This window comes from Sciurus carolinensis, chromosome 3, assembly GCF_902686445.1.
Source record: "Sciurus carolinensis chromosome 3, mSciCar1.2, whole genome shotgun sequence".
In the NCBI taxonomy this organism is placed as follows: Eukaryota; Metazoa; Chordata; class Mammalia; order Rodentia; family Sciuridae; genus Sciurus; species Sciurus carolinensis.
The window spans coordinates 41214205-41236686 of NC_062215.1; the positions used below are offsets into that span (position 1 = coordinate 41214205).

General features: G+C 51.7%; 1 protein-coding gene across 1 annotated transcript in view; it reads left to right on the forward strand.

The window, feature by feature from the left end:
* Myo15a (myosin XVA) overlaps positions 1-22482 on the forward strand; it is a 51964-nt gene that overhangs the window by 9735 nt on the left and 19747 nt on the right. The window contains exons 7-43 of the mRNA XM_047547410.1: positions 897-902; positions 1263-1366; positions 1508-1571; positions 2574-2687; positions 3319-3480; positions 4988-5101; positions 5679-5737; positions 5825-5948; positions 6647-6742; positions 7141-7272; positions 7808-7933; positions 8860-8937; positions 9746-9894; positions 10015-10060; positions 10233-10357; positions 10824-10941; positions 11256-11431; positions 12106-12190; positions 12903-12956; positions 13057-13138; positions 13214-13344; positions 13792-13887; positions 15428-15663; positions 16396-16577; positions 16898-16970; positions 17160-17351; positions 17928-18088; positions 18201-18295; positions 18868-18988; positions 19175-19242; positions 19323-19400; positions 19588-19768; positions 19875-20007; positions 20347-20449; positions 20596-20668; positions 21865-21986; positions 22193-22252. Of these exons, the coding sequence (XP_047403366.1) occupies positions 897-902; positions 1263-1366; positions 1508-1571; positions 2574-2687; positions 3319-3480; positions 4988-5101; positions 5679-5737; positions 5825-5948; positions 6647-6742; positions 7141-7272; positions 7808-7933; positions 8860-8937; positions 9746-9894; positions 10015-10060; positions 10233-10357; positions 10824-10941; positions 11256-11431; positions 12106-12190; positions 12903-12956; positions 13057-13138; positions 13214-13344; positions 13792-13887; positions 15428-15663; positions 16396-16577; positions 16898-16970; positions 17160-17351; positions 17928-18088; positions 18201-18295; positions 18868-18988; positions 19175-19242; positions 19323-19400; positions 19588-19768; positions 19875-20007; positions 20347-20449; positions 20596-20668; positions 21865-21986; positions 22193-22252 (4119 nt within the window). The remainder of the gene's footprint in view (positions 1-896; positions 903-1262; positions 1367-1507; positions 1572-2573; positions 2688-3318; positions 3481-4987; positions 5102-5678; positions 5738-5824; positions 5949-6646; positions 6743-7140; positions 7273-7807; positions 7934-8859; positions 8938-9745; positions 9895-10014; positions 10061-10232; positions 10358-10823; positions 10942-11255; positions 11432-12105; positions 12191-12902; positions 12957-13056; positions 13139-13213; positions 13345-13791; positions 13888-15427; positions 15664-16395; positions 16578-16897; positions 16971-17159; positions 17352-17927; positions 18089-18200; positions 18296-18867; positions 18989-19174; positions 19243-19322; positions 19401-19587; positions 19769-19874; positions 20008-20346; positions 20450-20595; positions 20669-21864; positions 21987-22192; positions 22253-22482) is intronic.

Here is a 22482-nt window from a genome sequence, read left to right on the forward strand (position 1 = left end):
TTTGCAATCCTCTGGCTTCAGCCTCCTGAACTGCTAGGATTATAGGCATGTGCCACCACCTCCAGCTCAGCAGATTTTTTTGAAGTCCCAGTGTCTGCACAGGGCGTGCACCAGTCCTATGCATACCCTGAGACTCAAGTGCACAAATAGATTCCTGTCTGAAGATAGATGATACTCAGGAAAACAGACAATGACATGAGGACTTGCCAAGAGTCCTGAGGAATTCAGAGGGAAATAATTCTGACTAACAAGGGAGGCTCCCCAAGGGAGATGAGGGGGGCCATGCAGGTGCTGAGAACAGTGAGTGGCTTTCAGCAGAGAGAAAGGTAGGTGCACATGTCCTGATGCAGGAGTATGTCTGGTGTCGAGGGAATGGTGAGGAGAACTGGACAGTGAAAGGGAGAAGAGAGGAAAAGCCAATGAGATCAGGTGGGACTGGACCTTCAAGGTCATATTGAGGATTGACTTTGAACCTGAGTATAGTGGGAGCCATGTGGGGAGTGTGCCCTAATTCAGGTTTTCAAAGAAAAACTCGTGGCTGCACTGACAACAGCTGGAGAAAGCAAGGACAGGGTCAAGGAGGTGACTCAGGGACCCTGGGGGATGGAGGCCTAGTGGTAACCATGGCACAGGGAGAAGATCTTGGACATCCACAGAACTTTGTAGCAGGCAGACCCAGTGACTCCCACAGCCTGGTGGCCAGATGCAGTCCCCAAACCTGGACACCTGGGGCTTCTAAGGCTCACAGGTTTGCATCACAGGGTACTCAGACAGGTCTATCAGTCCCTCTGTGGTCCAAAACTCCTGGCCTAGGGGCAGAGGTAGACAATCCTGTTAGTAATCAGCTTCTGTTTTTGTCCCTTGTTCCCTCTCCTCCTTCACTGGCCCTCCTGAAGATAAAGGTACTTGGAGTGTGTGTGTTTGTGGGTGTGTACTCCTTTGTGTGAACAGTAGGCAGCAGGGGAAGGAAGAAGCATCCAAAGTTCTATCCTGGGCTGGGTTAGGGGACTGTGGTTAGGGGCTGCCATGCAAGGGCCCCAGGAACTGGGGGAGGGTAGCATAAGGCTCACAGTTTGAGAGTTAATTGCATGGAGCTGGTGGCACTGGGGAGACCCTGGGATTCTGTAAGGACTCCATTTCTGGTTGCCCCTCACAAAGTAGGGTGCTTGGGGAGGCCTGTGTCTGGTCCCCAGTTATGACCCTCACCCAGGCCCCAAAACAGTGACCTACCTCCAGTTCCCATCTTTTCTTCCTGGGTTCAGATCCTAGAGGCAACACCCCTCTTGGAGTCCTTCGGTAATGCCAAAACCGTCAGGAACGACAACTCTAGCCGCTTTGGGAAGTTCGTGGAGATCTTTCTGGAAGGGTGAGTGGGACCACAGTGGGGCTCCCTAAGTCCTTGCAGTACCCTTCATGTCCTGCAGCAGCGTCTCCCCTCAGCACACCAGCCACTGTTTCCCTCCCTCCATGCTCCTGCCCTATGAGCTGACTGTGCTCCCCACCCCAGGGGCGTGATCTCTGGTGCCATAACCTCTCAGTACCTGCTTGAGAAATCCAGGATTGTGTTTCAGGTGAGCCAGCCCTTCCCATGCCAGTGGGGAGAGGGGTACAGGTACTCAGAGCCTGATGCTTGGAGGTGCTGAGTAGATATGGAATTAATGAACACAAATGGCATATGGGTGCTGAGTAGATATGGAATTAATGAACACAAATGGCATATAGTATACTGCAAGACTGACCCACCCCTATAGCCATACTGGCTCCACACTGCCCCAGAGCACAAAGCACACTCCTGCCTCAGGGTCTTTGCACCTACTGTTCCTCTCCCAGGAGTACCTAACCCCAAGATGCCTGCATGGCCAAACCCCACACCAATTCCAAGTCTTCCTGCAGTTTTTCCCTCTCAGTGAAGTTACCCATTTAAAACTGCAGCCCTAGGCCGGGGATGTGATTCAGAGGTAGAGCTTGCCTAGCATTCATGAGGCCCTGGTTCAACCTCCAGTCTGCAAAAATAAAAAGGAATAAAACTAGTCTTTCTCTACCCCACCAAAACTCTCTTCCCTGTAATTCTTTATTTCTCTCCAGAGTGATTTTCACCATCTAACATGTTTTATATTTTAACCAGTGATTTGCTGATTGTCTGTCTCCTCAGCTAGTAGGTGGGCTCCATGAAGTCAGGGGCTTCTGTTGCTTTGTTCTCTGCTGTGTCCCAAGGGCTTAGGACAGGGCCTGGGGCACAGGACGCACCCAACCAGATTGACTGAGTGAACCATCAGAATGCCCCATGACTGTACGCCTGGGTTATGGACACACATGTATTTATAGGCATGTGTGGCCAATGCACACGGGGAAGATGGGCTATCTTTTTATTTCTCCAAACAAAATAAAATCCCATGGCCACTCATACTAAGGCTTCCCTGCTTCTACCCCCCACCCCCAGCTGGTGCCAGGCTGGGGTCTCCTTCATCAGAGGTGCCCCAGTCTCATCAGCAGGACCTCATGTGTGTTTGTTTGTGGGCATACCTGGGCCTGTCTGTGTGGGGTCACTGGGTGGGAGACTCCCTTCTCTGCAGGCCAAAAACGAGAGGAATTACCACATTTTCTATGAACTGCTGGCTGGACTGCCTGCCCAACTTCGGCAGGCCTTTAGCCTACAGGAGGCTGAGACCTACTACTACCTGAACCAGGTGAGCACCAGCAGGATCCCCAGAGGCCCCAGTCCTGGTCGTCCCACCCTGTCGCTCCAGGATAGGCCAACAGAGCCTGCCTTATCCTAATGGCCAGAGAAGGCAATGGAAGTTTGGGGAGCATGTGTTTGGATTCAAGGGAGCTCATCACAGTGAGGAGGGCAGGAATCTTCAGGGCCAAAACACCTTACTATTCATTTCTCTGGAGCCTAGAACAACTAGCCAACCTGGGGCTACTACATGGCCCTCTCTATGCCTCCGTTTCCTCATCTGTGAAATGGGGACAACATAATATCACAGTTTGGGGATATAGTGAGATTTTAGATAAGGAAAGGCATGTCATGAATTTAGCATTGACCTGTGGCATGCTCCATAGACATTGGCTACTATTTGAATCATCATTATCAGAGGTTGCAGCAATGATTAATAGGTGACCAGTCCCCACTGCTCATCACACTTAAAGTCTGTGAAACCCACCCTGAGCCATCTTAGAACCTCCTAGCCCTTGAGAGTAGAATGATACCTTGAGGGACCAGCTCAGGCTACACTTTCCATCAGGGCAGGGTGGGGACTTTGAGGACATCCAGGCCCCACCCAGGGTCCCTGACCTCCAGCTCCTGTCCTGGCCCAGGGTGGGAACTGTGAGATCACTGGCAAGAGTGATGCAGATGACTTCCGCCGGCTCCTGACCGCTATGGAGGTGCTGGGCTTCAGTGGTGAAGACCAGGACAGCATCTTCCGCATCCTGGCCTCCATTCTGCACCTGGGCAATGTCTACTTTGAGAAGTATGAGGTAATGGGCCACCATGGTCTACCATGGGACCCAGCACCCTGGGGACACAGGCTATCTTTTCAGAGACTTAAGAGCTTTTATATTTCCCTTCAAGGTTTACTATACACATTTGTGTTCTTTTTTATTTTTTTTTCTCTGTTTTTGGGTTGTTCTTTTTTTATTTATCTGTAAGGGTTCTTTACATATATTAAGAAAGTCAGCCCTTTGTTTCTGTTATGAATTACAACTATATTTTCAAGTTTAAAATCATATTTTGATTTTGTTTACCAGCTTTTGGGTATTTTTGTGTTGTTGTTTCTTATTTCTTGTGTGTCAATTTTTTGTTTTGTAGGAATCTGCAAACCAGATTATTTAAAAATTATTTTAGGCAGTTCATTTATCAATATTTTCTTATTTAAATTTTGGACTTTTTATCAATTTGTAGAAACCTATCTCTTTAAAACTATAACAACCGTCTCCTTTTTTTTTTTTTTTTTTCTTTTTGGCACCGGGGATTGAGAACAGGGGGTGTTTTAGCATTGAGCTACATCCCCAGCCCTTTTTATTTTTTATTTTGAGAAAGGGCCTTAAATTGCTTAGGGCTTCACTAGGTTACTGAGGCTGGTCTCAAACTTGCCATCCTCCTTCCTTAACCTCCCAAGTCACTGGGATTACAGGTGTGCACCCCACCACGCCCATCTCCCATAATTTTTTTCCAAGAATTTTCATGATTTCAAGGATTTTTTAAAAAAAAATTTAGATTTTTGATTAAAAAATTTATCCTAGTAAATTTTGAGGAATCCAATTAACTTGTCTTCCAGATAGTTACGCAATTATCCCCTCATTTGAAAAACAGATATTTATCATATACTGAATTACCATGCACATTTATATCTCATCCCAGAATTTCTAATGTGCTTCATTAATCTAGTTATGCACCATTTGCCTATGACCACACTCAGTGTTCTCCCCCTGTGGTGCTGGGGATGAACCCAGCATGCTTAGGTTAGTGCTCTGCCACTGAGCTACACCCCCAGCTCTACCACACCATTTAAATTACTGCAACTATAAAGTTTTTACTATATTGTATAGCTTTCTTCACTCTTCTTTTTTCAGAATTTTCTTGGCAATTCTAGCTTGTTTCTGTTTTTTGTTTTGTTTGTTTGCAGTACTGGGGATTGAACCCAGGGGTGCACTACATTTGAACATGCCCCCAGTCCTTTTTTTAAAAATTGTTTTAATCTTTTATTTATTTATTTTGGTACCAGGGATTGAACCCAGGGGTGCTTAACCACTGACCACATCCCCAGCCCTTTTTATTTTTTATTTTGAGTCAGGGCCTTGCTAAATTGCTGAAGGCCTTGCTAAGTTTCTGAGGCTGACTTTGAATTTGCAATCCTCCTGCCTCAGCCTCCCAAGTTGCTAGGATATAGGCGTGCACCCTCATGCCTACAGTTTCTGTTTTTCGTATGAACTTTAAACTCAGTTTATCTAGTTCACGACATGCTGCCCTTGGTGTTTTGCATAGACGGATGCACAGGAGGTAGCTTCCGTGGTAAGCGCCCGGGAGATCCAGGCCGTGGCTGAGCTGCTGCAGATCTCCCCTGAGGGCCTACAGAAGGCCATCACCTTCAAAGTGACTGTGAGTCTGTGGGCACTTGGAGACTTTGACAAAGACTGCTGCCAGTGCCTGGACAGAGCTGCCCTACATTTCATCCTTTGTAGCCCATCTCTCCTCTCCTCTTTGTCCATTATGTGGGCCAGGCTCCAAGAGGGCTGGTTTCAGCCCCCAGAGGCATTAAACTCCCAACCTATGGGTCTTTGCATAGGCTGTTCCCTCCTGGAATGAATGCTCTTCCTCTTTTCACAACTGCTCATCCTTTGAGACCCAACTTGGGTAACCCCTCATCCAGGAAGCCTTCCCTGTGCCCTGGCTGGGTCATTGCCTCCTTTGGATTTTTACAACCATAGGCCCTCCCTGCTTTCCAGGGCTGATCCCATTGTGTGCAGCTGCTTATGCCTTCTCCTCCCCCACTCCCTCCAGCATTGCCAGGCAGAGGGAGGAGAACATCCTGTCCTCTGGTCAACTTTATGCCTGAGACCAGTCATACCATCTCTCTTGCCTCCCTTCCCCAGACCTTTAATCCCCAGGTGGGAACGGGGGTTTCTTGGAGGTGGGGACCAGCCTACTGTTACTCAAAGATCATGTCCCTCCCCAGGAGACAATGCGAGAGAAGATCTTCACACCCCTGACTGTGGAGAGCGCCGTGGATGCCAGGTGAGGCTGCGTCTCTCCCTGCCTGAGCCCTTAGACCCCCAACACCCTGACCTTGGGCCCACCAACTCAGTGCCTCCTCTGCTCCAGGGATGCCATTGCCAAGGTCCTGTATGCTCTGCTTTTTGGTTGGCTCATTGCCAGGGTCAACGCGCTGGTGTCCCCACAGCAGGATGCACTGTCCATCGCCATCCTGGATATCTATGGCTTCGAGGTAGGACTGTATGAATGGGTGAGGAGCAGGGGACATAAGGCAAGGCCTCATCTCCCTCTGACATTCCTGGCTGCCCTCCCTGTTCACAGAGCCCTGCTCACCATGTACACTATTCTCTATCCAGAATCCCCCTCCTTCACATTATCTCCCTGGGCTCCTTTGGTTTTCTTCGCTCATCCTCAAGCACTCTGGGGATCAGGTCCTGTGCTGGGCAGCACCAGGGACCCCAGAAAGGCCCAGACCAGAGCTTTGCCCTGGGGAAGCTTCCCTGTGGTACTCAGTGGGGGACAGACTTTGACAGGCCCACGTGATCAGAGTCATAAGGTGCCAGGCACTTCACTAATTCACTTCATCACTACAATACTCCTGTGAGGCAGGTATTTCCCATTTTATCGATGGGGAAACTGAGTCATGAGATGAATGCTCTAAGTCACACAGCTAGAAAGTGGCAGAACCAGGAATCAAACCCAGGCAGAAGGCTCTGTGGCCTGGGCTTTAGTCTTTACAAGGCTGTCAGGACCTAGACTTCCAGGCACTATCCTGAGTGTGGCAGGAACCATAAAGGGTTCTGAGCAGTGAGCTTTTTGAAACTGAGGCCATGGAAGGCGCGGAAAGCTCTGGACCTGGGCTGTGGAGGTGGGGATGAATGGGTTGCTGACCAAGGAGGGACCAACCCAGCCTCCCCATTCCTCTGGCAGGACCTGAGTTTCAACAGCTTTGAGCAACTGTGTATTAATTATGCTAATGAGAACCTTCAGTACCTCTTCAATAAGATTGTCTTTCAGGAAGAGCAGGTATGTGTGTGGGGTGCATTAACACTCTAGTTTCCATCCTCACTGTCCAGTGGGCTTTCTTGGAGACTGGTTCTTTTTCTTGAGGGCAATTCCAAGGTTGTCAGGAGACAGTGGAGGGAAAGACATTTAAGCAGGGACCAGCACATGTGATGATCTGTGTTCTGGAGGGGAAAGTACTGGGGTGCTGAGCCCAGAAAGGAGTCCTTTTGGCAGGGGGGCTTCCTATCCCTTGCTGGGCTATTACAAGCAGAGGAACAGCAGGGCCCTTAGGGGATGAGCTCCCTGTTCCAGGAGGATTGCAAGCAGAGGTGCCCCAACCATGCTCCTTCAGACAGATGTAGCCAGGAAGTAGAGTGAGTGTACCCTGGGTAGGTACCCTTGTTGCCTGCTGCCTTTAGGAGGAGTATATCCGTGAGCAGATCGACTGGCGGGAGATCACCTTTGCTGACAATCAGCCCTGCATCAATCTCATCTCACTGAAGCCCTATGGCATCCTGCGCATCCTTGATGACCAGTGCTGCTTTCCCCAGGTGAGCCCTGGGTGTTGTGCAAGCCTAGCCACTGAGCTCTCTGAGTCCCACATCCTCATCCTACCCTGAGTCTTTCAGTGCTGTCTGCTCTGACTGGGGGTGGGAGTGGAGCATCAAAACACCTGACCTACCATTCACAACCTAGGGTTATTTAGGATGGATGGGGGATGTGAGTGTCTGGAGGAGGGGCTGCACCAGACTAGGAAGTCCCAGAGGGCTTCCCCGGAGGAGATAATCTTGGAGTTGATCCTCAAATCCTGATTGTGAAACACGAGGGTGGGATGGCAGAGTGCACAGGCAACTGGGCTGGAAGGGAGGCAAGCTGAGAACTGATTTGGCCATACCTATTTGCAGGGGTCCACTTGGGCCCCCAGTACATGGCTGAGGCACTGTCCCCCAACCCCAGAGTTATGGGCAGTCATGAAAAGTTGTGAGTTGTTCTTCTGCAGTGCCCGTTGGTGGGCAGTCAGGGCTGGAGAGTTTGCCAACAGGGTCCCAGAACCTCTACCCATTCACTAATCCCACCTGTCACCAGGCCACAGACCACACATTTCTGCAGAAGTGCCACTACCATCATGGCGCCAACCCACTCTATTCCAAACCCAAGATGCCGCTGCCTGAGTTCACCATCAAGCATTATGCAGGCAAGGTCACCTACCAGGTGAGACCTGCGACAGCCAGCATGGTGCTGTGGCTTCCCTGCCAATTAGAGACAGAAGCACGATGTGGGACCAGCCACACTCCCCTGGTTCTAATCCTGGTCCTTCAACTCCCTAGATCTGTGACCTTGGGCAAATTGCTTAATCCTTCTGAGTCTTACTTTCCTCATCTGTAAAATGGGATAACAGTGCCCATATGATGATGATGTGAGAAACCTAGGGTGGGTTTGATAAGGAATAGCTCTTTTTAGCTGGGCATGGTGGCACATGCCTGTAATCTCAGTGACTGGGGAAGCTGAGGCAGAAAGGTTCTAAGTTCAAGACCAGCTTTGGCAACTTAGAGAAACCCTGTTTCAAAATGAAAACTAAAACGGACTGGGGATTTAGCTCATTGGTAAAGTGCCCCTGGATTCAATCCCCAGGACCAAATAAATGAATAGTAACTATCAGTAGAGATTTCACTGTAGTCAGCCTCCTATTTTCTGTGACACATTTCTGTCCAGGAGGTGTCACAGGCTAGGTTTCCAAACCTCCGTCTTCATCTGCGTCTTATTTTCCTCATCTATAGAATGGCAACTAGAGTGGGGTGAACCGCAGACTGGTCATGAGGCCAGGCCTATAAATCTCTCCTACCCGAGAAGTGAGACGGGTGATGGGGGCTGGATAGGAGGAAGGCCATAGCAGAGGGGAAGAGCCAATCCCTCCCTAGGATGGACAGGGAGACAAAGGTCTGGGAGGGCAAGGCCAAGGCCATCCAGGGGACATGAGCCTCTGACCCAGAGGGAGGAACCGAGGAGGAGGCGTCAGAAACAAGCCTCTGAACGCCTACTGGGGTGGGCTATTCCTCTACCCAGCCCAGGGTTTCCCAGGATAGGGATGGGGATGAACTGGGTCCAGTCCCCGCTGCCCTCCTGGCTCCCTTTTTTAGGTGCACAAGTTCCTGGACAAGAATCATGACCAGGTGCGTCAGGACGTGCTGGATCTGTTCCTGCGAAGCCGCACGCGGGTGAGCTAGCCTGGGCTCCAGCCCCTGTCATGGCCCCACCCACAAGCCGGCCCAGCCCAGCCCAGCCCAGCCCCAGCCAGGCCCTCAACCCGCTCCCAGCCCTCATCCCGCCTGAGTCTTGCCCTGCATTTTCCACCATTCTGTCCCCGCATCCTGAATGGTTCCCTCCGTAGACTGGCCCAGGCCCATTGCTCTGCCTTTGGCCCCGCCCACCCATCCGGCCCCGCCCCTTCCTTATCTTGCCCATTTTTGCCTTGCACCGGATAGTTCCCTGGGCCCCAGTCCCATGAGGCCCTATCAGAGCTTGGGGACCCGGTTTGGGTTCCTTGAAAGCTTGGGGAGGTCCCCAAACCCAGCCCCACTATGGCTAGCAGATGGCCGTGTGACAGAGCACAGGCCTGATTGCATCACCTCCCCTATGGCCCTCCACTTCCTTGTCAAATTGGTATCCTCTTCTTGAGGTCATCAGCCACAGTTCATGATCCTGTGTATCGCAGGCAGGGGCCAAGCACACAGTCAAGGACTATGTGTTCCCCAGAGTGAAAGGGGAAAAGCCAGCCTAATTATGGGAAGAGTCCCCATGAAACTGATGAACCTCCTGTTTTGAGGTGTTTGCAAGCCAGGATGGTGGAGAGAGTAGGAGTCTACTTGTTTTCCAGATTCCTTCAGTTTGGGGAATTAATTCTTTTTTTCTCTCTTTTTCTTCATTTCTCTTTTGGCCCCTACTTCTCTGTCTCTGTTTTCCCTGCCTGTTACCTCATCTTTCAATGCCCTGACCCCTGCCTTGACTGGCCACCCCCCCATCCAGGTGGTGGCACACCTCTTCTCCAGCCATGCTCCACAGGCTGCCCCTCAACGGCTAGGCAAGAGCAGCTCTGTCACCCGACTCTACAAGGCACACACTGTGGCTGCCAAGTTCCAACAGTCTCTCTTGGATCTGGTGGAAAAGATGGAGAGGTGGGTAGGGACAGGTGGGCAGAGGACCCAGCCTCATCTTAAACCCACCCTATGACTCTCAGTAGCTGAGTACCTTCCTTCTCTGCGGTCTCACACTGCCCTTCTCCCACTTGTGCCCAGGTGCAACCCCTTGTTTGTGCGTTGCCTGAAGCCCAACCACAAAAAGGTAAGTGAGCACTGAGCCCCTGGGAGAACTACCTGTGCTGGGGGACCCTGAACAAATGGCTTGGCCTCTTCTGCCATCTGCTCAGTCTACTATAGGAAATATTCATCATGAATAGTGTCTTTGCACATGAGTGAGCCAATGTGCAGAGTCCCTCTTCTGGGCATCTCTACAGGAGCCAGGTCTCTTTGAGCCAGACGTGGTAATGGCACAGTTACGTTATTCAGGGGTGCTGGAGACTGTGCGGATCCGCAAAGAGGGCTTTCCTGTGCGGCTACCCTTCCAGGTGTTTGTTGACAGGTACCTCCATCAGGATAATTCCTAAAATCCATAGATCCTTACCCAAACCCCTATCGCCATGGGAATACACAGCCCAGAGAGCATAAGACTCATTCACAGTTGCTCAGGTTGAACTCTACACAAGGCTTTTGCTAGCTGTTATATGGTAAATGTATTTTTAGTTTTGCCTGATTTCATACTTGTATTGTTTCTATGTTGATTCTGTAGAGGTGTGATTTTAAGTTATTTTGACAGTCTTCCAGCAGATGGCAGTAAAATGTCTTGTTCTACTGAAATTATGATTTTTTTTTTTTTCTGCTATCTGGAAATAATCTTGAGGTCAGAGTGCCATTCTCTGATTAGATGACAAAAGTAGAGCTTCCACTGGGACTGGGCCTCTTGGACTGGGGGACTGAGGGTGGTAACCCCTGGTCTATCAGGCACCTTGGGGTAGATCTCAACTTCAGACTGAGTGTGGGCCTTGCAGGTACCGCTGCTTGGTGGCCCTCAAGCACAACCTGCCTGCTAATGGGGACATGTGTGTGTCAGTGCTGAGTCGCTTGTGCACAGTCATGCCAAACATGTATCGCGTTGGGGTCAGCAAGGTGAGTCCTGCCCCATGCTCAGTCCTTGGTGACCCCAAGTTCCAGGGCTCCAGAACTATGGAGTCAGAAATGTCCAAGCTAAAGAGTCCTATCCCAAAGGCAGTCCAGATGGGTTTGATGCACAGAATGCTAGTCCCATGCTAAACCTTTGCTCTTACTGCCTGATTCACCACTTTTTTCTTTCACCTCCCTAAACTGGGCCCTGCTCCAGGAGGCTGGCCTGTCCCTCTGTCTCTGTGAACTTCCAGGGCAATGGGTGGGGGTTTCCAGCCTCCTGGCTCTCACCTGCCTTTGTGCCTGCTTCTTATCCTCAGCTGTTCCTTAAGGAGCATCTGCACCAGCTGCTGGAGAGCATGCGGGAACACGTTCTGCACCTGGCAGCCCTCACGCTGCAGCGCTGCTTCCGGGGCTTCCTTGTCCAGAGGCGTTTCCGCTCCTTGCGCCGTAAGATCATCCTACTGCAGAGCCGGGCACGAGGCTACCTTGCCAGGTGTGGGTCAGGGAAGGGAGGACTCCCTGCAGTCCTGAGCTCAGACTTGGTAGAGGCTGTGCCTGAACTTAGATAGTAGTAAGCTTTGGAGTCATGCAAGCTAGGTGAAGGCCTCTACAGGAAGGATGATCAGATTCCCTGGCCACCTGTGCCCAGGACCTCTTGATTGGCCACTGGGAATCCATCCAGCTGAGAGGGGCCCCACCCTGCATCTTAGGGACCCTGGGATTATAACATAATGGGAAACAGATGGTCCATGCAGGTTAAATCCAGGTCCTGCCACTATATTTGCTGTGTGACAGCGAGGCTTGGTGGCCCATACCTGTAATCCCAGTGACTTGGGAGGCTGAGGCAAGAGGATCAAAAGTTTGATGCTAGCCTGGGCAACTTAGTGAAACCCTGTCTCAAAATAAGAAATAAAAATGGATGGGGATGTAATTCAGTGGTAAAATATTCCTGGGTTCAATTCCATGTACCAAAAAAAAAAAAAAAAAGCCATTTTAATTTTTTTCTGTGTGACCTTGGTCAAATCACTGCCCCTCTGTAAGCTCCAGTTTCTCTTTGTGCCAAAGGACCCCAAGGTGAAGTGTAGGCACTGGCTGCTAGGCCAGACTGATTGGGCATTTCTACTTCTTGGTTACCCCGTCATCCCAATCCATGTCCCTCCCTGCCAGGCAACGCTATCAACAGATGAGGAGGAGTCTGGTGAAGTTTCGGTCCTTGGTTCACACATACATGAACCGCCGCCGCTACCTCAAGGTACAGGTGCCAGCCCTCTCTGGGCAGGAAGGGGAGAAGCACTTAGCACTCAAGAGGAGACCATTAACCTCAGTCTAGGACTCAAATCCCTGCTCTGCCACTCATGAGCTGTGTGACCTCAGCCCCTCTGTAGCCTCAACTTCCCCATCTACCTCTTGGGGTTGTGCAAAAGTTTAACTGAGATATTGCATGTGAAGGATTTGGCTTGGTGCTGGGTGCACAGTGGGGTCTTCAGTAATTGGTTGCAATTGGTGCAACCAACTGGTGACTTGAACATTCTGGATACGATCTGGCTCTTAACTTTGATTCTAGTCTCAGTTCATATAAACCAACCAGAAAGATAAATGTCATTCCCAAAGCATGGAAAAACTATGTAGCTTTTACTGACAACAGAGGAGGAACTGCCACTGTACATTGCTTGACTACTTTCCAGAAATGCTCCTTTATGTGTCTTCCCAAAGTTTTCCTCCTTTTGCTCTTCACTGTTGTCGGTCTCTTGCTCTTTCTCCTGTTTCCTCTCTTTCTCTGGCCACACCTCTGTCTTCTCTTGGCCATCTGTGAAGTGGGGCAGTAGTCTCCAGACCATGGGAAGCTGCCCCCTGCTTCTCAGGCCAGCCACACCTTTTGTGAGCTGGCCTTGCCTGGCCTGGGCCTGGGGCCTGCAGTCGCCTCTGCCTGCCATTCTCTGCCTTGACCATCTGCTGTCCTCCAGCTGAGGGCAGAGCGGAGGCGCCGGGTGGAGGAGGCACAGCTGCGGGAGCAGGAGGTGGGTGTGAGGTCTGGGTGGCAGCAGGGGACAGGGAGGGAGGCTGGCAGGCGGGGGTGTGGCAGGCTATCCCCTCACCACTCGCTGTCTGTCTCTCCAGGAGCTGAGCAAGCGGGAGGTGGTGGCTGTGGGGCACCTGGAGGTACCAGCAGAGCTGGCTGGGCTCATGCAAGCTGTGGCAGGTGTGACTACACTGGGCAATGGGAGAAGGTATGGGGACAAGGGAACAACCACTTCATACTCTCCACTTTCCATAGGTCTCAGGCTGGCCAGAGTGCCCCACGTGGCCCCTGTGAGGACTCCCCGGCTCCAGGCTGAGCCCCGAGTCACGTTGCCCCTAGATATCAACAACTACCCCATGGCCAAGTTTGTCCGGTGCCACTTCAAGGTAAGGACTGGCATAGGCCCAAGGGGCCCTGGCCAGTGGGCATTAACTAATCATAAACTGACATTGTCCTCACCCTGGGGCAGGTTTCCTTGGTGTCAGGTGTGAACATTTCAGTGGCTGCATAATTGAGAGTTGGAGGCTTCTGAGGAACCCTGACGGTGAGGGTCCTCCGGAGATCAGGCAGGGCTATTTACCAACCAGTCTGGGAATATTCTAGAAACTGAGTAATTAGTACATATCAGTGCTGCTCTGATTTCCTGGGGAGTAACCAGGTAGGATCTTATCTAACTCACCATGCGCCACTGTCTGCACCTTGCCAGCCCCCCATTTCCCAATCCATATGTTGGAGACAGGTTCCTGTACCCTCCACCTGGCATGGGGCAGTGGATTCAGATGTATCTGTCAGTCCCAGCTCTGCCTCTTCATTTTCCTGCCCCATGCCCCCAGGAACCTGCCTTTGGGATGCTGACAGTGCCCTTGAGGATGCCCCTCACACAGCTGCCAGCTGAGTACCATGCAGAAGCCGTGAGCATCTTCAAGCTGGTATGGGGCCTGTCCCAGGCCACTTTCAAATTCATAGCCCTGGGAAGTTGAGGCAGGAAGATTTCTAGTTCAAGGTCAACCTTGGCAACTTAGTGAGACTCTGTCTCAAAATAAAAAAGGGCATGGGGGTATAGAATGTTCCTGGGTTCAGTCCCCAGTACCACCAAAAAAAAAAAAAAAATCATAGCCTCTGCCCATAAAGCCAGGCTGTGAGGCCCCCAGTGCTGTCCTTCCAGGCCCTCCACAAGCCTAACTCATGAGCCCCAGGCCTCTTCCTTGGAGGAGAAACTTCTATGTCAGTGGAGGGGATCTGGCCTCCTTTCTTTCCCAGTCATCTTCTTAGCAGAAAGACTGCCTTAGACTCTCTCTGGAGCCTCCCAGGGTTACCAATGACTCCTTTCCTCAAGGACTTCTGAGTCTGAGTGGGGAGGCAGACCCTGAGCCTTGCCAGTGACCAACATCATGTATAGAGGAAAGCACAGAGGCTGGAAAGTTCCAAGGGGACCCTAATTTAGCCCCAGGCAAGGTCAGAGAAGGCTTCCTGGAAGAGAGGACATTGGAACTGGAGGGGAATTTATAGGGAGAAGGTAGCAGGCACAAAGAGAAGAGGAAATTAGTGTGGTCAGAACAGAGTTAAGAGGGTGACCAAGGGGAGGGTTTCATGAGGATCTGATTGTAGACCCAGAACTCACATTTCATCCCAAGGACCCCAGGAGTCCAGGACTATGCTTCCTGGGAGTGATGTGGTCAGTCTGAGTGGTAGAGAACCCAATATGGTCAGATCTGAGTGTTATAAAGAACCCTTTGAAGGATGGGCACAGTGGTGCACACCTGTAATTGGGAGGTTGAGACAGGAGGATCAAAAGTTCAAAGCCAACCTCAGCAACTTTGCAAGGCCCTAAGCAACTCAGCGAGATCCTGTCTCTAAATAAAATATTAAAAAGTACTGGGGATGTGGCTCAGTGGTTAAGCATCCCTGGGTTCAATCCCTGGCACCAAAAAAATAAATAAACAAATTAATTAAAATAAAAAAATAAAGAATCCTTTGAGACCTATATGGAGTAGGAGGTATGGAGCCAGCTGGAAGCCAGGGGAGCAGGTGGGTTACTGGGGCTGTGTAGGGTGCCTAGAAGGTTCATGAGCAGGACAGGAAGTCAACATGTATTTTGAATCTTTTTTTTTTTTTTTTGGTACCAGGGATTGAACCCAGAGGTGCTTAACCACTGAGTCACATCCCCAGTCTTTTTTTGTATTTTATTTAAAGACAGGGTCTCGCTGAATTCCTTAGGGCCTTGCTAAATTGCTGAGGCTGGCTTTGAACTTGCCATCCTCTTGCCTCACCATACCCACCTGTACTTTGAATCTTTCCCATAGAGGGTGAACTGCCTCATCATTTGGCACAGAATATGGCAGTCACATTGTAATATGAGGTAGTTTCATATGGATGGAGGACCCAAAGGAGGGGGGATGCATGTTGAAGGGTGGGGATGCGACAGGAAAAATTTTCCAAGAGGCCTAGGAGAGTCTTTTTGTGCCCCAGATCCTGCGTTTCATGGGTGACCCCCACCTGCATGGTGCCCAGGAGGACATCCTTGGGAACTACATTGTGCAGAAGGGGCTGATGGTGCCTGAACTACGGGACGAGATCCTGGCCCAGCTGGCCAACCAGGTGTGGCACAATCACAATGCCCACAACGCTGAGCGGGGCTGGCTTCTACTGGCTGCCTGCCTCAGTGGTTTCGCACCTTCCTCACGCCTCGACAAATTCCTCCTCAAGTGAGTGGGACCAGGTGGGGCAGGGTGTAAGAGACTGTGGTGCTGGCAGAGAGGCCCAAGGCTGGGTCTTAAAGGCCAGACCAGGAGCACCATCTCTGTGCTGGGAGGCACAGGCACCAATATGGTCCAGGGGCTGTGATCAGTTTCCACTGGGCCCAGTGCAAGAGGAAGGGCAGTTTTTCACGGCAGAGTGTAAAAATCAGGTCAAACTGGATAAAGGACTTGCAGGACCCAGAAGTAGGCAAGACCAGGGTATGGCAAATTTGTAAAAGAGCATTGACCTCTCAGGTCATGGGAGATAATGCAGGGAGGTGGTTAGAAGCATGAATAGTAGACTTGGGAAGCCTGGGTTCAAATTCCAGCTTAGTCATGGATGAGCTTTGTGACTTAGGGCAAGTTTTTTTAACCTCTCTGGGCCTCCATTTACTCGCCTATAAAAGAGGGATAACAGTAGTATATACTTCATAGGCTGTTGTGAAGATGAAATTATAAATATATGTGAGATTCCTAGAACAGAGACAGGCAGGTGGTTAGTGCTGTGTGGACAGAACCATGACAACAGTTCTGGGTGTTGTCATGCTGAGTGCAAAGCATGATTTGCAAGGGAAAGGACTCAGACAGGCCTTGAACTATAACCTAGGACCCTTCTGAACTAGCCTGAGAACTTTTGACCTCACCTTAGGGCTCTGGGCCAGCCTGGACCTCCCTTAGGCTCCAACTCCCACCCATCAGGTTTGTGTCTGATTATGGGCAGAATGGCTTCCAGGCAGTGTGTCAGCACCGCCTCATGCAGGCCATGGGCCGGGCCCAACAGCAGGGCTCAGGGGCCGCCCGCACCTTCCCCCCGACCCAGCTTGAGTGGATAACCACCCATGAGAAGGCCAACATGGCATTGGATGTGAGCTGCTTCAATGGTAAGCTGCCTTGTCTGTACGCCTCATTCTGCCCTCCCTCCCTCCCTCCATCCCTCATGGAGGGACAGCTGGGCCCAGTATATTCTGGGGTCAGCAGTAGCCATGAGAGGTTCTGGAGCAGGGAAGGGGCCTGCTTAGATATATCTCTGCAGAAAAGTCAGTGTGTAGGGACTGAACCACCATGGATGGGGAGGGAGAGCCTGAATACAGGATTTTAGACAAGAATTGAGAGTCCTGGGAGGAGGAAGCAGGCAGGGCAACCTTGCAAGACTCGATTGCAGATGTCCCAGGCTGAGTTTAGCACTTGCTACCACCCCCAGGTGACCAGTTCTCCTGTCCGGTACACTCCTGGAGTACGGGGGAAGAGGTGGCTGGAGACATTCTTAGGCACAGGTGGGATCCTAGAATGCCCCACCCAGCAATTATCCCTGTGCACCTGGGAAGAAGGGAAGGAGGGAGGGATAGGAGGCCAGACCTCCAAGGTGTCCCAAGAATCACTATGGTCATGCTGGGGTTTGACTCATATCCCAGGGTCTCCCCAGGCAAGTGTCCCATTTCCATCCTTCCACATGCTGTTTACAGGGGCCTGACTGAAGGCTGGAGAGGATGGACAGTGGCCATGAAGAATGGGGTGCAGTGGGCAGAGCTGGCTGGCCATGACTATGTGCTGGACCTGGTGTCAGACCTGGAGCTGCTCAGGGACTTCCCTCGACAGAAGTCTTACTTCATTGTGGGCACAGAAGGGCCTGCAGCTGGCAGGGGAGGCCCCAGAGTGTAGGTAGATATGTGGACCACCCTCACACACATGGCCTATCTTAGGCAGAAGGTTCTGTTTGCCTAACTCCTGGGAGAGGCTGAGTTTAGAGGGGTTTGTTGTTGTTTGTATTTGATTTTGAGATGGAGTCTCACTATGTTCTCCTCCCTGGTTGACCTCAAACTTCTGGGACTTCTGGGCTCAAGTGACCCTCCTGCCTCAGCCTCAGAGTAACTGGGACTACTGGTGCATGCCACAGTGCCCAGTGGTTCTGTCTTTTTTTTTTTTTTTTTTTTTTTTTTTGAGTTAGTGCTGGGGATGGAACCCAGGGTCTTGCATATTCTAGGCAAACACTACCACTGAGCTCAGCAGTTTTTATTTTATTTTGAGATGGTCTCACTGAGTTTCCTAAGTTGGTCTTGAACCTGTGATTCTCCTGCCTTAGCCTCCTGAGTCGCTGGGTTTACAGGCATGTATCTGGATGCTGTCCTGCTTTTTAAATGAAGAAAGTCACTCAATTCTGGGAACAGAAAATTTAGGGGTTTCTTTTAGGGCCGTGGTTCTCTTAGCTGCTCCATGTTCCCCTTCCCCCACAGAGTTTTTGGGAATAGCTGGGACTCAGATGAGGATACACCCATCAGACCTGAGCCCAAGCATCACATGCCTGAGGTACCTGACTCTGATGGGTACAGCAGCCACAATGAGGATGGTACAAGTGGGGAAACTGAGGCCCAGAGAGAGACAGCAACCCACCAAGGTCAATCAGCACTGGCCACTGTCACTGGTGGGAAGGGAGCCTGGGAGGCTGTGGGGAGGTGGAGACCAGCAGGAGGAATGAACTTGCCCTTTTTGTATATCCCCCAACCTAGACTCCGACAGCCTTGGAGAGCCCGCTGTGCCCCATAAGGGGCTTGACTGCTACCTGGACAGCCTCTTCAACCCCGTGCTGTCCTACGGGGATGCGGTAGGGACAGGGTGGGGCATTTGCAGGTAGAGAGCAAGCTCAGTGTGTACACCTGAGTCACACCTGTGCCCAGAGTGACATGGGAGCTTCTCACAGCCAGGGTCATGGGGTGCTGTGTCCTCTCTGGGTCTTTGTTGGTGATGGGGGGAAAATATGAGGGTTTCCTCACAGCTGGAGATGCTGCAGGTTGACCTTGGAAAACAGATCCCTGGTGCAAGACACCTGCCACCACCTCTGGTGGAAGCCAACCCCCAGTGGGAGTGAATGACCTTGGTCCCTAGGTTCCCTCAGCCTGGGAACTTCCAGGACACCGTGGCAGTCCCTGGATGATATGCAGCCTTGAGCAGGGCACAGCCCCTCTTTCAGTCTCAGTTTACTCCTCTATCAAAGGCGAGATGGTTGGGAGCTCACAAGGTTGTGGGGAGGACTGGTTGGGGACTGCACTGGCAGAGACCCAGGCATAATGCAGACACTTGGCCAGGGAAATGGCTGGTGTCAGGTGCCTGTTGCCATGGAGCCTCAGGAGTACAGCACTGAGGCAGTCACTTGAGCCAGCCACCTGCTGTCCCTAGGACCTGGAGAAGCCAACAGCCATTGCTTACCGCATGAAAGGGGGAGGCCAGCCTGGTGGAGGCAGCAGTAGCAGTACTGAAGATACCCTTAGGAGACCCCCAGAGCCAAAGCCAAAGCCAAGTCAGTGTCTCTACCTAGGGTGGTTCCAGGGTTGGGCAGGGCTGGGGTCACTCACTGGCCCACAAACACCTTCATGTGCTAGGCAGCCACAGGTGGGAGTGGGAGGACAGGGTGGAGTGTTTGGTAAGGAATCTCTTCTTCCCTGCATTACCCATGTCTACCTGTGCCCTCTCCCGGCTCCTCCAGTACCAGGCCTGGATGCCTCCACACTGGCTCTGCAGCAAGCCTTCATCCACAAGCAGGCCGTGTTACTGGTGAGTGAGTGAGCGAGAGACCACTGGAGGTGGGTGGCAGACCATGGACCCACCTGGTTACCACTGCTGCTTTCCCCCAGGCCCGGGAGATGACCCTGCAGGCCATGGCACTCCAGCAGCAGTCCCTTAATCCTGCCTTAAGACCTTTACCCCTAGAGGTGAGCCCCCACCCAGGGAAAGGGGGCTACTAAGAGACGCCAGCTGTGAAGAGGAATGCTGTGCTGCTCCAGGACATCATTGTGCCTCTCTGAGTCCAGGAGCCCCAAGACCCATCTTCGGCAGAGAGACAGGGTTCCTGAGAGCAGGCTGGTGTGTCCTAAGCAGTCCATGCCCTGTTCTCTGCAGAAACCCTTAGCACCAGAGGCACAGCCGAAGTCCATAGGCACTGGTCCCCCAGCCAAACCTGTGCTTCTGCGCTCTACTCCAAAGTCCTCTACCCCAGCCCCTCTAGCCAAGACCCCAAGGCCTGCCACCAAGCCTGTGGCTGCCCCCATTCTAGCTCAGGACCTGGCTTCTTCAGAAATCAGTGAGTATCCCATCCCAGTTTGGGGGCCTTTCCAGGAAAGGACTGGGGTTATGATTCTGTCCACTGGAGGCTCATCCTTTTCTCCACCCTCCCCCTGAATCCACAGCTTCGCCCTCCCGGGACCTGGTCCGGTACTCCACTCTCAACTCAGAACACTTCCCTCAGCCCACGCAGCAGATCAGGAACATTGTCAGGCAGTATCAGCAGCCGCCCCGGGGAGGCCATCCTGAGGCCCTAAGGTCAGCACTGCCTTCTAACCCAGAGGACCTGGTCACTGTGCCTGAGTGTCTACCCTCCCATACACCTGCCTGTTGGCCTAAACAGTGCCCCACCCAGCTCCCTCTAGGGAGGGAGTTTGTTCATGCCAATGCGTCCAGATGAGCTCCTGGGGCAAAGGGAAGCCCAGACTGCTGTTCTCAATGCAACCACTTCAGGCCAATCTCTGCTTCTCTCTGGGTTCTCATTCATAATGATGAGGTTGGTGGATGAGGAAGTCCCCTCCACCAAACTGTAAGAATTTGGTGGGGGAGAGGGGAGATTCAGTGTCCACTCCTCCTTGGTTAACCTCTTCCTAACAGGAAGGATGGAAGGGTGTTTGTGAAGCGGCCAGACCCCCATGAGGAGGCCCTGATGCTCCTGAAGGGCCAGATGACTCACCTAGGGACAGCACCTGGCACGCAGGTTAGAACCCAGCAGGGATAAGAGACAAAGAGGGTCCTCCAGGGGAACATCAGAAACCAGCTACTCCTATAAGCCATGGTCCTACCTCTGCCCCCTCCATGTGGCCTGCTTGTTGCCCCCTGAGCACTCTCTTTGGGGTGGAACAGGTGTCCAGAGAGACGGTGGCCCTGGTGAAGCCAGTGACCAGTGCACCGAGGCCATCCATGGGGCCCACTCCAGGTGAGAGGGCCAGGAGGGAGGGCGGGGCAAGCAGACATGGTATCCAAGTGTGTGAGTAGTTCTGTGAACACAGGTGAGTCTCAGTCTGTATGTTGGTGGCATGTGTGTCTATATCCCTAAGCCCATGTGTACATATTGTGTGGACATGGATGTAATACTACTACTCACACTTAAATCACTCTGACTTCAGGCCAGGCCCATCCTGGTCTCATTTAATCCTACTAAAACCCATCAAGGCAGTACCATTTGTTCCTACATGTTACAGGTAGGGAACTGGAGGCAAAAAGAATTTAAATGGTTTGCCAAGGTATCAGACCAGGGCTATCAATGCAGGCCTCCTGGCACCACAACTGGAACCCTAATATTTACCAGCTATGTCTCACAGCAGCCACTGTGATCTTAAAAAACTACAAATCAACTCACATTGTGTCCCTGATTTTATAAAAATCCTCTAGTAGGTTTGGGGATTTGTCTCAGTGATAGAGCACTTGCCTAGCATGCACAAGAGTGGGTTCAATCCCTAGTACTGCAAAACAAAACAAAAACACCACAAACAAACAACAAAAAACCTTCTAAATGGCTCCTATAATGAACTCCAGACTCTTGACTGTGCCCTTTGAGACCCTGCCTGTCTGCCCACCTCCCCAGCCTCATCTCCTCCCACCCCCGCTTCTGCACATTCTGTTCCTGAAAACACCAAGCCCCTTCTTATCTCAGGCCTTTACACTCGCTATTCCATCCACCTAGAATGCTCTTCCCTGTGATCTTTGTATGTCTGGCCCCCTCTTGTCATTAAGGTCTCAGCTCAAATGTCCTCATCCCAGCCTAGACCACCTGGACTGAAAGGCCCTCAAAAATTAACTCCCTGGACTTTCCTAAATCACTCTGTTCTACTTCCACCCCAGCTCCTAGCAGTAAGAGCTTTGTTCTTTCTGTTCTACCCAAACCTGCCATGAGACTAAAGTCAAGGGCAAGGCCCTGTCTATCTTGTTCACGGGCCATCCTCAGCCCCTAGCATTGGCTGCTGAATGTTTTCTATATGTGTGGAATAAAGAACTGGTTATAAAGTGTGCACACCTGCCCTGGTCCCTTTCTCTACATGAAGTTGCCGCTATGTCCTCTACCCAACCCTGACTCTCCCACTTGGTCCTGAGAGGTGCCTCCTTATGCCTCCCCTGCTCCCCCGTGCTCTCCAGCGCAGCCTTCAAGATCACTGGAGCCCCCAGAGGAACCGGTGCAAACGCGGCTGCACTGCCTAATCAACCCCAACTTCTACGGTTACCAGGATGCCCCCTGGCGGATCTTCCTGCGCAAAGAGGTACCTGGCAAGGCCCAGGCTTAAGTCAGGGGTAGGGCTGAATGGGAGTGAGGGAGTCAGGAAGTCGGCCCGGGAGAACTGGAGAGGTAGAGTTGGAGCCAAGGGTGGGACTGGTGTAGAGTCCGGCAGTGGCTATCGAGTGGGGCCATGTGCAAAGCAAGGGAGGGAACAGTCTGAAGTTATCCACTGAAGCCCTGTTCCCTCAGGTCTTTTACCCCAAGGACAGCTACAACCATCCTGTGCAGCTAGACCTCCTGTTCCGCCAGGTGACGTTCTCTCTTCCCCTCTGTCTCAGTGTACTCAGCAGGGTAATGGGCACATAGACTAGCAGCCTGCACTTTGGGATTTGGAGTCCTTGAGGTTGGGAAACTATTCTATACAATCTCCCACTCCCATGGACAAGGTCAGTGTGGCTGAGGCAGGACTCAGAGGTCAAATCCAAACCCCTCCCCCGAGATAGATAAGGAAACTGCAGCCTGGGAAGACCTGAATAGAT